This window comes from Molossus molossus, unplaced genomic scaffold (assembly GCF_014108415.1).
Source record: "Molossus molossus isolate mMolMol1 unplaced genomic scaffold, mMolMol1.p scaffold_m16_p_10, whole genome shotgun sequence".
Classification (NCBI taxonomy): domain Eukaryota; kingdom Metazoa; phylum Chordata; class Mammalia; order Chiroptera; family Molossidae; genus Molossus; species Molossus molossus.
Window position 1 is genome coordinate 27,174,335 of NW_023425345.1, and position 15,996 is coordinate 27,190,330.

At 36.4% G+C, this 15,996-nt stretch overlaps 2 protein-coding genes across 2 annotated transcripts; one reads left to right on the plus strand and one right to left on the minus strand.

Moving 5' to 3' along the window:
* Positions 1-101: 101 nt before the first annotated feature.
* SMCO3 (single-pass membrane protein with coiled-coil domains 3) lies at positions 102-8,632 on the minus strand. Its single transcript, XM_036253008.1, has 2 exons — positions 8,497-8,632; positions 102-1,287 (listed from the first exon to the last, which is right to left on the minus strand). Exon 2 carries the CDS (start codon positions 1,269-1,271, stop codon positions 594-596), a length of 678 nt encoding a protein of 225 aa, XP_036108901.1. The 5' UTR covers positions 1,272-1,287; positions 8,497-8,632; the 3' UTR covers positions 102-593.
* Positions 8,633-12,390: 3,758 nt separating this feature from the next.
* On the plus strand, positions 12,391-13,122 carry CUNH12orf60 (chromosome unknown C12orf60 homolog). Its single transcript, XM_036253010.1, has one exon. The coding sequence runs from the start codon at positions 12,391-12,393 to the stop codon at positions 13,120-13,122; it is 732 nt and encodes a 243-aa protein (XP_036108903.1).
* The last annotated feature ends 2,874 nt before the right edge of the window (positions 13,123-15,996 follow it).

A 15,996-nucleotide genomic window follows, 5' to 3' on the forward strand; every position in this document is an offset into this window, starting at 1 on the left:
GTTATAGAAACCAAACCTTTATCTTTTCAATTTTAACTTTTATCTGTCAAAAATCCATTTAGATTATAGTATGTAATTAGAAGTTTACAGAACCATTGCCTCCTTTCATCACTGTAGTAAATTATTACAAACCATATTTCAGTCTTTTCCAGTTTACAGAATATTGGATTTAAAATGGATGGTCGAAATTATGGTAGTGTTTCTATTCCATTCAAAGACCCAGGGTTTTTGTGTCTAGGTAGAAATTACGAAGTACATATAGTATAGTATTTGAAAAAACCGTGATAGAGTGAAGCCACAAAAAGTCAAAATGTGGAGTGGCGAGGGATGACTGTACCCTAATATTGACCTGGAGAGCAGAGTAAGAAGACATCCTGGGATAACTGACATAGTCTAGCACCAGCTGATCCAGGCGTTCATTGATGATGCAAAACTCAAGAGTCATCTAGTTTTAGCATCTCTAATTTCTCTTTCCAATTTTTTTACTGTATGTCTATGATGGAAGCTTATGGAAAATGAACCTAATCCAAGAAACCAAACACTATCTTTGAAAGAGAAGCAGAAAATATTCCAGTGGCAAATAAGGTGGCTGTTTATTTTATTTGGTGTTTCACTGTGTTGGTGACCTCAGTAATGGCATGATGATATTTTTCTGAGGCTGACTTGAATTCCACCAGATGCTTCTCATAACTTTTGATGGCTGCTTGTAGCTGTGTTTTCTCCACTGCTCCCAGGATGGCACGGAAGATCATATCTATGCCAAGGCCAAGAACAGCAACTCCTATACTACCAAGGAGAGAAGCACCAATTTGAGCCAACACAGTGACCAACTTGTTAATTATGCCAGTTGTGACATTTGAACCCACAAGTTTAACAGCCACTGCACTGGCTGCAGAAGTAGCTTCTCCCAGGATGACTGAAATAACCTTTTGTACGATTGCAATTTTCTCTGTTTCCTTTTCCTTAATATCCTGAAGTTTTCTATAAAGGGTTGGCTCTAGTTTATCTTTTAGTGCTTCATCAACCTTTTGCAATTCATTTTGGATTTTCATCACGGCTTGGATGATGATATCACAGTTTTCTTTGATGGTCCCATTTCTTTTCATCTCAATGGAAGCCAGCCTGCACCCCAAATGTGTATTTAAAACTCCAATCAGCTCATTGGTGGCATGGAAACTGTCAGATAAGCAGTCAAGGAGCTGTTGGTGAAGATGGTTTACTTCTTCCCGCCTCCTTGGGTTCTCTGGGTAGAGAAAGTCGCTCTGAGCCATATTTCAGATGTGATCTCTGAAAAATAAAATGGTAAATTTTCAAGACATTTATTGAATTTGGTTGTAAACATCTTAAAAAATATCTGCTGTCTGCATAGATTTGACCAAGAAATCCTTTACTTCATGAATAACAGAGTATCTATATGCCATGTAAGGAATTCCTCAGAAAACTCCACAAGTTTTTCAAACCAATTATTTTTATGAAACTTGAAATCAGTGTGTGGAAATGCGGGTAACTGAATACAATCTATTGATGCATTAGTTAAGGAATTACTTAACTAATGTTAAGTGTAGTGAGGGGAAGTCCTAGATAGGAAATTTTTGTATTTATGAAGTATCTAATTATTAATAAATAAATGTGATTATTTCCAAGTAATATTTAATAACATATTTGAAACACTGAAGTTTGGAATGGTTAGCTCTTGATAATCAGAGCTAATGATTAGCTCTTTTATTTCTCCAACCTCTAGTCACCACATTGAATAGACCTATCCGATTGATTTCTACAATATTTGGAGTTAAATTAGTAGGGCCAGAACATTAAGATCTCTGAGTTTACAGGGCTGTTAATATATAATTTTGTTTATATACCCTGTTATCTTAATTTACAATATTCAAATCTCAGCCAATTTCTCTAAACCTAAGGGACATTGAAAGGCAAATAAAACAGAATTAAAAAACAAAAAGTGCTTGTGATGAGAGTATATATTCAAGATTCCTTGGATTAAAATCTCATTTGAGGAGAAAGTGGAGATGGTGCAGGGTGCAGGGCAGTTATGACTACCTCTTTGGTTCTCTATTCGTAAAGCTTATACAATAGATTATTTAGAATGAACTATATTGGACTTGGCCATTATTAAGCTAAGTTAGAGTAAGCCTTGGAAAGAAAATAATGCCATTTCACAGAAGTATTAAGTAGTAAGTAGCAAAGTACACCACAGAATGAATGAAATAAGCCTGGTAGGAGCCTTCTTGTGTTTGCACTTCTGACTCAGAGTACCATGCAGAGAAAAAAGGAATAAGCATGTTCTGGGTTTCTTTGTGTAAAAGCTTGAGCCAAGTAAAAGTGGTGTTATTCAGTGTGCATACCTTGAGTGTGATTGCTGGCATTTTTATTTTTTGTTTAAACTTGTGGGAGAAAAGAAAGAGAAAATGAAGTTCCATATATCTGCGTGGGATGTGGCACATTCTCTCTCTGAGTAAATAGTATCTTGATTGATTTGGGCCCTGTTTTAGAACCATGGTTCTTAGCCTAGATAGGGGAACCTGAGAAGCATGAACTGAAGGAGTGAAGGTGTTTTTCTCTCAAGAAAAGAAACATGAAAATAACTTATTCTGCAAGTCATAAAGATATAATTTGGAATGGAGAAAGGAAGATTTAAGAAAAATGGATTAGGAACATAATCCCTATGCTGTTAAATTTAGAAACATACACTGGTACCCCTGGTGGAATAAACTTTATCATGATCAGAAATCATTTTTGTCTTTGATTCAGATTCAAGATCCTGTACACACACACACACACACACACACGTATGCTTGCACGACAGACACAAATTTCCCCAAGAAAGTACTTAGAAAATATCTCAATTCCATATAAAGAAATTGTTTGTTGAGTGTCTATTAAATAGTCCCCAGATGGTTTGCAACCATCTGGTTGCAAACTGAAATTTGATAACTACAAATTTGGACTTTGGACTTTGATTTTTCTTCTTCTAGTTTCCCATTAAACTTTTTTTTTTTCTTTTTTTGGCTCCTAGTTTTCAGATCTTATCATGAAATAAAAACTCCAGTTTCTGACTTTGAATTCAGAAAATCACCAACTACATCCCTATTCAGATATTTTGTTGAGAGGAGTCTTTCTTACCTTGAAAAAGTGGAAAATATCCCTAGCAACTATCATATGCCATCATCTGAAGGTGTAATTTCCAGAAAAGGTGTGTGGTTCTATTTACCTCAAGATAAACAAATGGAGAAATGAGCTTTTCTTCTGGATGGGAGGTCGAATGCTTCCAAGTGAGCAGTTTCTTCTCAACAAATTGTTTTAACATAACTTGGCAAATTAATCATAAAATATATCTGAAAGGTGAGACACTAATTTTTTCAGGAAAAGTAATGGGACTTTTTCCTTCTGAAATATTAAAACACTATCAAAATACAATATTAACCAATGTTGTACAGGGGAAGGAGTAGATGGAATTATGGAACAAAATAATCCTCAAAGCAGACCCTTCTGTACATTTGATTTAATATATAATAAATGTAGAATCTCAAATTGATGGTAATTAAAATTATTGCATAAATGATCCTGGCATAATGGGATAATTTTAGGGGTTAATTTAAAAATATTAGCATAATATATGTAAAATCAACTAATAAAATAGAAGATAGATAAATTTTAAATGTATAGAAGAGAACTTTGTAAGCTCAAAACCATTAAAAAAATGTCATACAAAATTTAACTAACAAAGGTGACCATGTACAAGGAACTAAATGCAAACTGGGAAAAACTGGAAAAATAAAATAGAAATAAAAAGAGAAAGAAAGAGCCCTGGCCAGTTTGGCTCAGCGATTAGAGCATTGGCCTGCAGTCCAGAGAGACCCGGGTTCGGTTCCCACTAAGGGCGCATAGTGTACCTTGGTTGCAGTTTGTCTCTGGCCCTGGTTGGGTTGTGCGGGTGGCAGCCACTTGATGTGTCCCTTTCACATCGATGTTTCTTTCTCTCTCTTCCTCTCTCTCCCTCCCACTCTATCTGAACAAAAAATAGAAAAAATGTCCTTGGGTGAAGATTAAAAAAAAAGAAGTAAGGATTTCTAAAGAATGTTATTATTAATAAGGAAAACAGCAATAATCTAATAGCTAAATGAGCAAACAACTCTGAACAAACAGAAGAAATAGTAGCTAAATTATGAAAAATGTTCAATCTTACCAGAAATCAAAGACAGTAGTTTTTCAGCTGCAAAAGTAATATTTTCTTTCTTTACATACTGAAGCCCTTGCACATGCACTTTTTTTAACCCTCACCTGAGGACATTCTCCCATGCACTTTTATACCTTGATGATCCAGGCATAAGTTCATAATTTTGTGCCAGTAACTAGTTTGAGTAAGAGACGTCAAGATATGCTCAAAATTATTTTTCGCACCTAATGAACAAGGACTTTTTATTTTTCTGAATCCGGCTTACCTTCCTGGCTCTTCTCTTCTTGGGGAAGGGCTTTGGGAGGTTTCCTCATGTAAATATCTTCAGCAGGTCTGCTATCATGCCTGCTCCAGTACTGAACACAGTTCAAGATTGTTTCTATCCCAACAGTGAGATATATGCTAGAGAATTAGACGGAGGAGAGGTGGGGTTTGAAGTTGAAACTAATGAATTATTTCTTGGGCAGGTGAAATTTGAAGAGCCTGGTGAGGAAGCTATTTAATCATTCAGTAACAATTTATCTAATAGGGTAGCATCTCACTATGTGTAAGGTAATATGTTAGGCTTTGCAAAGCACACAAAAATGAAAAAGACATGGCTCTTGCTTTCACGGAATTCTTAATCTAGTTAAGACGGTAAAACTACATGTCAACTTGAAAGTAATGTGTCATTTAAAATTATAGATAGAGGTGGTGGTGCTGGACTTGTGCAAATTCAAATTTTGAACAAGTCACACTTTAGTGTATATTGACACTGGGTCAATATAGAGACATTCAGTCATCCAGGGGAGATTAATGATTTGCACCATTTCAATTTGTTACTCTTAAATATGTGCTTGGTATTCAGAGGCGAGGTTATGTACCACATGGAAAACCAGTTGGTAAGGTGCCGCGTTTCCACGATTGCCCATGACAGTTTGGTTCTGACTCTCAAATGACTTCATTCAGCAAAACAAAAGCCCTCAATTAATTGGAGTCACCCTTCTTACTCCTAGTTTTACTTAGGCATGGCTAAGTGATATTTTACTAAGAATATATAGTACTGTACTTAAAAGGAGTTCTGGACCATATACTTTCCTCTATCTTATTAACTTTTCAGGGATGATCTTTTAAATATGGACTTTAAAATTCAGTCTTTTAAAAATCATTTTAAAAATGACTTTTAAAGACTGGTACCAGCAGGAAGCTAAGTGATCTACTGAATCCAGCTCTGATTACCTGTACCTTTTGTATGGTAAATATAAACATTTATGTTATTTATTTTCACATGATAAGTGTTCCCTGTTGTGAACAATTCACTCTGGGCTGTTCTTCTGCACAGCAGAGTGTGCTGTTACATGTGTTATTTTATTATTATTTTTCAATCCTCACCTGAGGATATTTTTTTCATTTATCTTCAGATAGAATGGGAGGAAGGGAGGGACACACACACACACACACACACACACACACACACACAGCTATTGGTTGTCTCCCGCACGACCCTGACCAGGGCTCCAGACCGAACTGCCACAGAGGCACGTGCCTTGACCGGAATAGAACCGTGACTATTTTGGTCCTCTGGCTGAAGCTCTAACCGCTGAGCCAAACGGCCAGGCCATATGTGTATTTTATTATGGTGGCTCTTGAAATGGGTTCTAATGAGCCCTGGGGCAGCCTGATGGGAAATTGCTAGACAGTAGGGGGAGCTCTTGATCTCTGCTGCCCATTTCACCCCAGCCTATGCTGAAGCCGCTGTGCTTCCTTGTGCTGCAGTGTGTGGGCTGTCCCAGGAGTGCTCTGTTGCTAAAACAGAGTTTGGAAATCACATGTATTTTAACTTATTTCATAAAAAAGAAATAAACAAATTTGGGAATGCCAGTGATCAGCATGTGTTAGGATGTTGGAATGGAACAAAGACTAGCATGATTCAGGTGGATTCTTACTGAATCCGTGTCAATTTTGTTGCATTGAGAAGTAAACATTGAAGATTAAAAAGCATATACGAAGTGGTAGAAATATACTGATGGTAGTATCTAAAAGTTAAGGTTTATTTAGTGAAATGATACAATTGTTTTAGTTTTTCAGGAAAGGAACCACCTTACAAAATAAAGATGTATTGATGATCACATATTAAAAAAAGAAATCCTCAGGATACTTTTGCGAATAGCAGTAGTGCATTAACTATCAAGTGCTATAAAAATTTAAAGAGAGAAATCAATATTGAGGTGATTAGTGGAGGCTTCATGGAGAAAGTGACAGGTGGTATTTGCTTTTACAGATGGTAGAATTATAACATGAAGATATTAAAAATAGGGGTTGTGGGGTTGGGTGGAAAAAGTGAAGGAATTAAACAGAGATGTGATAAAAGTCTTTTAAAATATAAAGTCAAGAGCATTAATATAAACACTTTAAAACAAAAGAGGAAAAACATCCATATTATTTTTTGTTGTAATTTCTTTCTCATTTGTTTAAATGTATATGTTTTTTACAAAGTTGCAATAATAATATAAATATGATTTTTATCTTATATTGATTTACTTAAACATATTTCTAGTGTTATAATCTCTTTATTGGTTATATAAAATACTCCATAAAATATCTTTACTAAAAATTAATAAATTCATAATTGTTTCACTATCATAATATCCTAATGATCATGTTAGTACATATAATCCCCCCCCCCCCTTGTAGTATCTGGATATTCCTCAGGATAAATTTACAGAAGAATTATATAATTAATGCGAATTAAAATTTTTATTACTTTTGATATGTATTGCAAATTGCTTTCCAAAAACTTTTACACTGCCACCAAAAATAAATTTTTATAGCAGGACATTGGGTGTGTTTCAAAGTCAAATATGGTTCTGTTAAATATTATCGATTTGGGGAATGTAAAGTTAAATTTCAAGAAGAATTCTTGCCTTTGTAGAAATGCATACTGAAAACATTAACAATGAAATGATCCAGTCTCTGAGATTTGCTTCCAAATTAACTAGAAGGGAGAGAGGAGTAGGGTTTTATTTTATTTATTTTTAATACTCACCCGAGGATATTTTTCTATGTATCTTCAGATAGAGAGAGAGGGAAAGAGAGGGAGAGAAAGGTAGAGAGGGAAACATCGATGTGAGAAGGACACTTTGACTGGTTGCCTCCCACACGACCCTGACCAGGGCAGGGGACAAACCGCAACCGAGGTATGTGCCCTTGATTGGAATCAAACCCAAGACTCATTGGTCCCGGGGCAACATTCTACCACTGAGTCAAACCCGCCAGGGCAGGAGTAGGGTTTTAGAGGAAATAAGATGGACCTTGTTTTGATAAGTTTTGAAATTGGGTTATAGAGACATGGGAGTTTATTATATTATTATCTCTACTTCTGTTTTAACTTTTCCCATAATAACAATTAAAAAAAAGAAAGAAAGAAATATGACCCTGTCTAAGCCTCTGATGTTTAGTCTTTAATGTTCTCTGAGATTTTACATTTCTCCCTGGTATCACTATTCACGTTAGGCCCAGCTATCATGCAAGGTTCATTTATTTGAGAGTGGAGGAATAGGGTCTAGGCAGTAGGCAGGAGCTTTTCAGGAGAAAATAACAGTTACTAACTAGTTCTGAGCCTCCTTTAATACAAAACCATAGCCTTTAATTAAAGGAAAGAAATAAGTTGATCATGGAATGAAGACACTTTGATGTAAAATTTTCTAACGAATATTTCTGATCAGAAAGCAGAATATCAACGTATTCATCAGCATTTACCAAGTGCTTACTTGAGAAACATCTACTATATGCTTTGAAGTGTTAAAAGAAAAAAGACAATGTTTCTTGCTCTCAAGAAAATAACATTCTATTTGGAGAGATACAGCAAATTCCCAAGGATATTTAAATGTAATAACTTACGATGGTACATAAACACCATACATTAACTAGTATTAGACTGCACATTCATCTCTTTTACAGCTACTGAGTGCTTATATTAATGTTACAGACATAGAAGGAAATTTCACAATTCATGTAAACAACACACAGTGACACAGGTGTCATTTCATCCTTAATCTTTTCTAAAATTGATGTCTTTACTGCTTTTTCTCCTTCTCTGACTTAATCAGTTATATACGCTGTAAATTTTCTTCTTTCTCTGGTGTCTTCAGAGAAATACTGTAAATAATCAGAAGGAATATGCCACTGGATCCTCTTAAAACAAAGTTGTTTTGTTCCTTTGTTATATTTTTGGCTAGGATTTAAGACACATGTTATTTCAAATTGCCTATAATATTGGGGAACAGTATTATATCAATACTAATAAAAACACCCATCTGGCTTACCTTGCTGTGTTTCAGAGGTCAGCAGTCCCAGCAGTTGTGTAGCAGAAATGTTGAAGTGCTTTTTCATCTGGTTTCATCTGGATGTTTCTGATGGAATGTGATGACTTACAGGCTTTGCTAATCTCTGCTGGGTCCCTCTGCCTGTCTGGTTTGTGGACTTTCTGCATGGCTTAACTCTCAGGATTCTTCTATTTCCTATATTAATACAAAGTTAGAATGAAGTAATGTAATTTGAAAGACTAATAAAGTGGTAAAACATTTAATTTCCTGTTCTTTAATGGACTTGTTATTCTTGAAGAGTGCTATATAACTGAACTAATTCAGTTCAGTAGAGAAGATGGCACTTTGCTTGCAGCTCTCAGATTTTGGGATTTCAACTTGTCAACTAGTCTAGATATTAAGTTTCCTTTAGCTTCTGTGGCATTTGTACCTCCATCTGTTGCTGGTTGCTTTGTTTAGGCTCCTAAGAGATATAACTCCAAATATATTTCCAGCCAAATGTGGATTTTTTGGTGTGCTATTAATTCCTCTGGCTTTTATTGCTATCTTTCTTGTTATCTTGGTGAATTGTCTTAACAATATAAAAACTTTAAAGACCGACTTAACCCTTTTCGCTTAAAGTTTAGATCAGAGTCTTCCATGCTTCCTCTGGATTCTGCCCTAATCCCCACTGATTTCTCTACAACAAAGACACCTCAGAAGCAGGAGAATCACTCATCCCAGTGTAATTTCGTGGAGAGACTGCAGGCTTTAGAATAAGTCCTGGTTTTGTATACCCAAAGTACCAGTCACTAACCATGCAAACCTGGGAAAGTCATTTACGCTCTCTAAATAATTTTCACTGGTGTAGTGTATGAGTATATAATTTATGGATTGTCATAAGGATTAAATGAAATAATGCTTTAGATAATGCATGTAAATACATGTAAAGCACTTGGCATAGTGTCTGATCTATGGCAAAAACAAATGGCAGCTCTTCTTATACCAACAACAACAATTTCTGTGGTTATTGGTTGGGTAGAGGATACAGAACCGAGATGCTAGCTAGGAGACTTCTACAATCTAAGGGTGCTGCCTATCATAGTCCTAAAGAAGGGCTAAGTGGGGTATAATTTAATTTTTGTTCCAATAGGTCAATTTGTACTCAAGGTATCCTAGGGTCCCACCATGTAGGGACATGGGGAGAAAAGCAAAAAGCAGGTGAAGTCAGTAGATCTGAACTAGGTATGGCTGGGTAAGTTAAGTAGGATTTCCACAGATGTGTAGGAGCTGGGGTATAGAGGAAATAATGTGGATATAGGGAATACAAAGGAGCTGCACAGATATTCTAGAGCATTTTCAGGGGAAAAAAATTAATCCACTATGCTGGTGGTGGTACAAGGTGTATATGAAAGCTGTCACGGGAAGGCAAATAGCGAAACACTGGGAACAGTTTGTAGATGGTCTTAAATGCCATGCTAGGGAATTTATTTTATTCTGTAGGCAATATTGAACCATTAAAAGTTTTTGATTGTGGGATAACATTCGGAGGTTTAGATTTCAGAAAGATCACTTTATATAAAGTGAATCAGTTGGTATGAACAATAAACATGGGTCAGCAACTCCCATGCTTCCAGTAGCTGGACAAGATACGTAAGTACTCGAAACACTTAGTATAAGATAGAAGTGTGTATAAGATGAATATCTAGTTTAAAGAGGACAACTTCCACTCTGGGTAATCTTCCCAACTCAGAACCTGGACTTAATGCTGCCAGTTAATCTCACTTTTGTTTTTTTCAATAATCAATAGAAATCAAAAATTTATCTTTCAGTTTTTAAATGTGGCAACTGATATGAATTTTGAAAACACATTGTGGTGGTCTAACAAAACACATCTGCTGGTTGGATTTTGCCCCTGGACTGTATTTGTGACCTCTGGACTAAAGGTATTGAGACCAAATATGATACTATTAAAATGGTCAAAATAAGAGGTAACTATAGTATTAGTTATGAGACTCTCAGGAAGGGGACAGCTAGAACTCATTTCAGAGAGAATTAACAAATCTTAGGGGTGGATTTGATAAGGGAAAAAAGAAAATGGAAATGGATTTTGAGTTTCAGCAATAAGGCAAAGGTTAAGAGGAAACGTGTTTTTTGAGGAGACAAGTGCAGTTTTTGGATACGTTGTGTGGAGTATACTGGTGCAATCACCTAGAGAGATGACCACCAGGCAGCTGAAAATGTAGACCTGGAGATCAGGAGAACTGCTGAGGCTACACTAGGAGAGTTAGGAGTCATCTGCATACAGATAGCATTTGTAGTTATGGGGCAGTTGAGATTTCCCAGGGAGAAAGTGTAAAATATAATGAGGGTCAAAGACACAGCCTTGCTGAGCTTAGGAGACCCGGAAGCTATTGGTGGTATAAAGAGAAAGAGAAGCCTGTGTGGGGGGGATGGGGGTGGGTGGGGTGGGTGGGGGTGGGGGTGGGGGGGGGGATGCTTGGAGATGATACAGAATGACCAGAGTTGTACATCATAGAGACCTCAGGAAGAGAACATTTTGAAGTAGGAAGAGGTGATCAGCAATTTTAAATAATGAAGAGAACTCAAAGTGGTGAGGGCCTGGAAATAGGCCAGCAGATTTGATAATTAGAAGTTATTGGTGCCTTATAGAAAAATAATGGGGGACAGAATAAATTATAATTTCTCTTTTGAGAAAGGAAGGAGTGAGATGGCATCATTACTTGAACGGAAGTTAGGGTCAAACTTTTGTTTCTTTATAACTGAGGAGGAAACTGAATGTGTATGTAAAGGAGAAGGGAAATTGAAGAGTGAGATGGAGGATGCCAGATGGCTGCCATAACAAAATCCCATAGACCAGGTGGCTTAAACAACAGCAATTGATTTTCTCACAGTTCTGGAGGCTGGGAAATCTAAGATCAGGGTGCCAGCCCATTCAGTTTTTGGTGAGGGCTCTCTTCCTGATTTGCAGGCAGTCACCTTCTCATTGTGTTCTCACATGTCAGAGAGAGAGTGAGGCCTCTGGCGCTTCCTATCACATCAGAACTCTGCCCTTATGGCTTGATTTAACCTTAGTTACTTCTTTTCTCCAAATATAGTCATACTAAGGGTCAGGGCTTCAGCATATGAATTTGGGGGAAGGGATAGTGTACTATTTAGTCCACAGCAAAGAGAAGGAGAAGATGATTGATAGAACAAAATTCTAGAGAAAATAAAAAAAAGAAGGATCATGAACAGTGGTTAGCAACATGAATACTCCTCTCTATAGAAGAAGTTTGTAATGAAAGTACAGAAACATTTTTTTGATAGGAAAGACATTTTGCGATTTTGTATCAAATGACCTTGATCTTCTTTGAAATGCTACATTCTCTACCTCCTCGGTCTGCTATTATCCATCTTTCAGAGTTATCTGATAGTTACTTTATATATTTTGCCCAAGATTTTTAGTTGTAACTAGTAGAAAGGGTTGTATGAAGTGTGCTTGCTCTATCCTAACCAGAACCTCTTTGTATTATTTTTAAAGCTTTATTCAATGTTTTCCACTAGATTGAATGGTTATTGAGGGTAATACCTGAGAATAGTGTCACTCCATATATCAGCGTATCCAATTCCGGATCCAGCACACTGTATTTGATGTGTGGTTTAAATTTAATGAAACACCCATATTCTGCTCTGTTTCAATAGTTTTGGTATTATTTTTATTACAGCAGAGGATCATTTCTGCTTTAAGCTTGTGTAGCTTTCCAACCCTTGATAGTATTAACGTTTAGATAATACTTTGAGTCTTTTTTTTTTTTTTTTTTTTGTAGTTTGTTAATGGCTAACAGATATACTTTTAGTTTTCATTTGGATTGCTGCTTTGTTTTGCAGTGCTGAAACATTTTTGTTGGAGAAATGTCTTCAGAGTCAGAGAAAGATAAGGAGAGGCTAGTTCAAGTTGCCAAAACGTTCTTTCTTCACATGCAAGATATTGCTTCCTTCACAAACACACTTACTGAATTTTTTAACAGAAGTATGAATACTCAGATCATCTTGATGGCTGTGAAGGAAGATGGTTATATTAAGGATATCTTTGAACAAATGCTCAGAATTGTTAAGGAGATGAAATCTGTAGTGGAAGCAAAGGATGACAAAATGCAAAAGAAACCTTTATTTTCCAGTATTGCAACAGCTATGTCCTCAGTGGTTGAGAAGAGTGCCAATGTAAAGGAGTTGCAGCAGTCAGCTAAAGAAGGGTTCAAAAGTGTCCCTTTACCAATCATTGCCTCCTTGCTGAATAGTGGTAACATCCTTGCGAGTTTGGAATCTTCTCTTTCACTCTTGATCAAGTATCCCATTATGAATCTTCAATTAAGTGACTTCGATAGAAAAGACACCAAAGAGCTATCAGATGCTACCACATCTCAGAAAAGCCCAAGTGCAGATCCATCCAAAACCACTTCAATAGACACCGTGAAAAAGTTGCAGGATGTACTAAAAACTGAAAATGCCAAGAACACCATTGAGTCAGCCGCAGATCAGTTGGAGCAAATTGTCAAAACTATGGGACCAGCCTTAGAGGGCCTCCAAAAGACTGTAAAGACTATGGAAAAGAATATTTCTGGGCTTAAGAAAGCCAACGACTAGTGGGAGTGCAACAGAAGTGCTCATTTTTGTCAGAAAATCAATTTAAATCCTATGAGTTTTCATTGCACATTCTTAGACCTTTGACTCTAGATGTGTGGTCTATTGGGAAATTGGTACAAAGAGGAGTCACCTGGCAAACAATTTAAGTTTCACTTTATTCAAATAAAAAAAATGATAAAAAAAAGCCTGCTTGAAATGGTAGTTACTAAAAAGAATTTATTGTTAAAAAAATCAAGGTAATATTACATTTGAGGCTGTTCCTAAACATTATATTTCATCTTAAAGGATAATTGAGATAACCTTAAACTAATGTCCTCTCTTAGTAATTCTGTCTAGTTACTTCAGTGCAAAGTCCAGGTAAATGTAAATATTATCATTAGATAATCTGGCAGGAAGAAACAACTGTTTCTTGGGTTAGAAAACATATAAAGTAACTCTCTGCATTTTTGTCACTCATATACCAATTTCTGTATAGTCAGGGCCTTCACTATCATAAGCACTCTCTCAATGCTTTTGATTAGATTTATCCAGAAGTAAATAAGAACAATGAATGAGGAGTAACAGAATTTTCTTGCTTACATGAATTAGATTAGATAAGATGATTTATTCTCATTTGTCTGCTACTGAGGTCTTATTATGAGAAGATATTAGAGGCTGAAAAATGGAGGTGATCTAATCTTTCACAATGAAAAGACCATGACACTTGCAGAAGTAGGATATCTGAGATGTGATTCTAGTGGGGAAGCAAAGTTAGATAAGTGCATTTGCCTATGTAAGGTCTTTGGCTCTCATGCATTGTCAATGAGTGTATGCTCTCAAGATTGCCCTACTTCACATGACACCTACTAGGAACTTTGTTGAGAATGAGAAAAGCAATTAATTACTCTAGTTCTTTATTGGAATTTTTCTTCTGAAAATGCCTAAGTTGTTTTCCTCCTTTAAACATTTCCTCATTTAAAAATTTAAATCTCATTTTCGTCCTTAAAAAGGAAATTTCTCCATACTCTGTTAAAAAAAAAAAAAGTCTGAAGCATGAGAAACTAACAGGGAAAGAAATTATGTGTGAGCATTTGATGGAGAGGGAGGAAGAAGGTATTCTACATACTCTTTAGCCTTCTATGCAGTCACTTGGACCAAGACAACCTCCTTAGTCATGGCTACTTGAAAGTTGCACTGTCGTTAGCCTGAGCCAAGAGCTCAGCTCCAAAGTGGAGGCTGTCATTGTAATTACCACTGTAATCTTAAACAAGGAATCTTATCCTTGCTCCCTAACAGTGAGACCATCAAGACATTCTGTGGCCAGGGTCAAGGGGATTTTGACTGTTTCCAGGGCTCAGAGGGCTTGACAAAAGCATGAGTTTTAATACATTAGCTCTGCATTTTGTCTCAGCTTCAAAGCTGAAACCTCATTTGTTTGCAATAGGTATCTGCTAATATCTTATCTTGAGCTGATCTATTTGCTACTCTCCCCTCAAAAATACACATATATAAATGAGAGTAGGGAGGTGCAGCTCTCACTTTGCTACTTTTTCTGAACCTGTATGTGTCCAGGCTTTCACCGTCTTCTCTTTGGTTTTAGGTCTGTCTCTCAGGATGTTTCAACAGCTGGAGGGACCCACATGGAAATGAATGGGACAAGGACCGTGAAGAGTCTGTTGCAGAGTCTTTTTTGTGAAACGACTGGAAGAATGACTGGCAGTTCAAGGGACCATCTCCCCAGATACCAGTGGGAATGGTGGCTAGTGTGGCCCCTTGATGTTAGTGATGAGTGGTATTTGCTTCACTAAAGATGCATGGTCTTCAGATGCTGGCCATCACTCAGAGTGACTTTCACAGACATTTTCCCACCATTGGGCACCACCAATCTGCCCATTCTGGTGACTTCTTGTCTGCTGCTGCTTCCCAGCTTGTGGAAGAAAACATTAGGGAACGATATGCTCTTTTCAAACCTATTACTCTTACTTAATGTTTCTCTCAAAGACTTTGGTTTGGGGTTCCTCTTATTTATTCTCAATTTTTTTTTCAGGTTTAGGAGAACAGAGTGGGGAAGATGCACTTGGTCTTATCTTATGCCTCATCTCATTCCTTCTCTGAGGTCTTGAGCACACTTTGGGCTATTTGAATGAAGCATAAGTGGGGAGAAAAAAGTGAATTGCCATAAAGCAGAAACAAAACAAAATACATGAGTTTTTACTAAAAAATAATTGAAGAAAGAAAGAAAAATTCTGTAATACTTATAATAGCCCCCCACCTTTTACCAGCAGCCAATGTTTAGTATACCTTGGTATTTCTGAAAGCATCTAGCTAAATAAATGTCTGTTGACTTTTACCAAATCAAGACCTACTCCACTCAGTGTAAGTCCATTAGATTCAGATCATTAGATAACTCAGGCCAAGAATCCCGATTCCCCAATCAAACCAAACTCTACCAAAATTTTCCTTCACTGGATAGATTTTTTTTTAAAGTAAGAGTAAACAGAGAACTTAAAGACAAGCAGATAGACATATTAGAACACTGTATTGTAAAGATAAAAATAATAAATGGAGCCAGAGAATTTTTGTATATACAGAAAGAGAGATGCATGTGTTATTTGAATAAAATTACTATAGGAGATAAATGCCAAGCAACCTCACAGTATAGTTTCTTTTATCAATCCATGTGAATTTATGCACATTTAAAGGTTCATTTATCTTCAGAAGATCTTCCAGATAACAAAGGAGCAGAAATTACCGAGAATTTTTAAAAACTGGGCTCCTAAATTTTTATGGACTTAGAGTTTGAGTCAATTTAAATCAATGAACTATTTGACACAATCCTTGCTCAAAAAATTGGGACCACAGGCAGAGATTGAGGGAATGAAAACTATAGACATT

Coding starts and splice junctions, on each gene's coding strand:
- CUNH12orf60 (XM_036253010.1), top strand. CDS start 12,391: ATGTCTTCAGAGTCAGAGAAAGATAAGGAGAGGCTAGTTCAAGTTGCC.
- SMCO3 (XM_036253008.1), bottom strand. CDS start 1,271: ATGGCTCAGAGCGACTTTCTCTACCCAGAGAACCCAAGGAGGCGGGAA.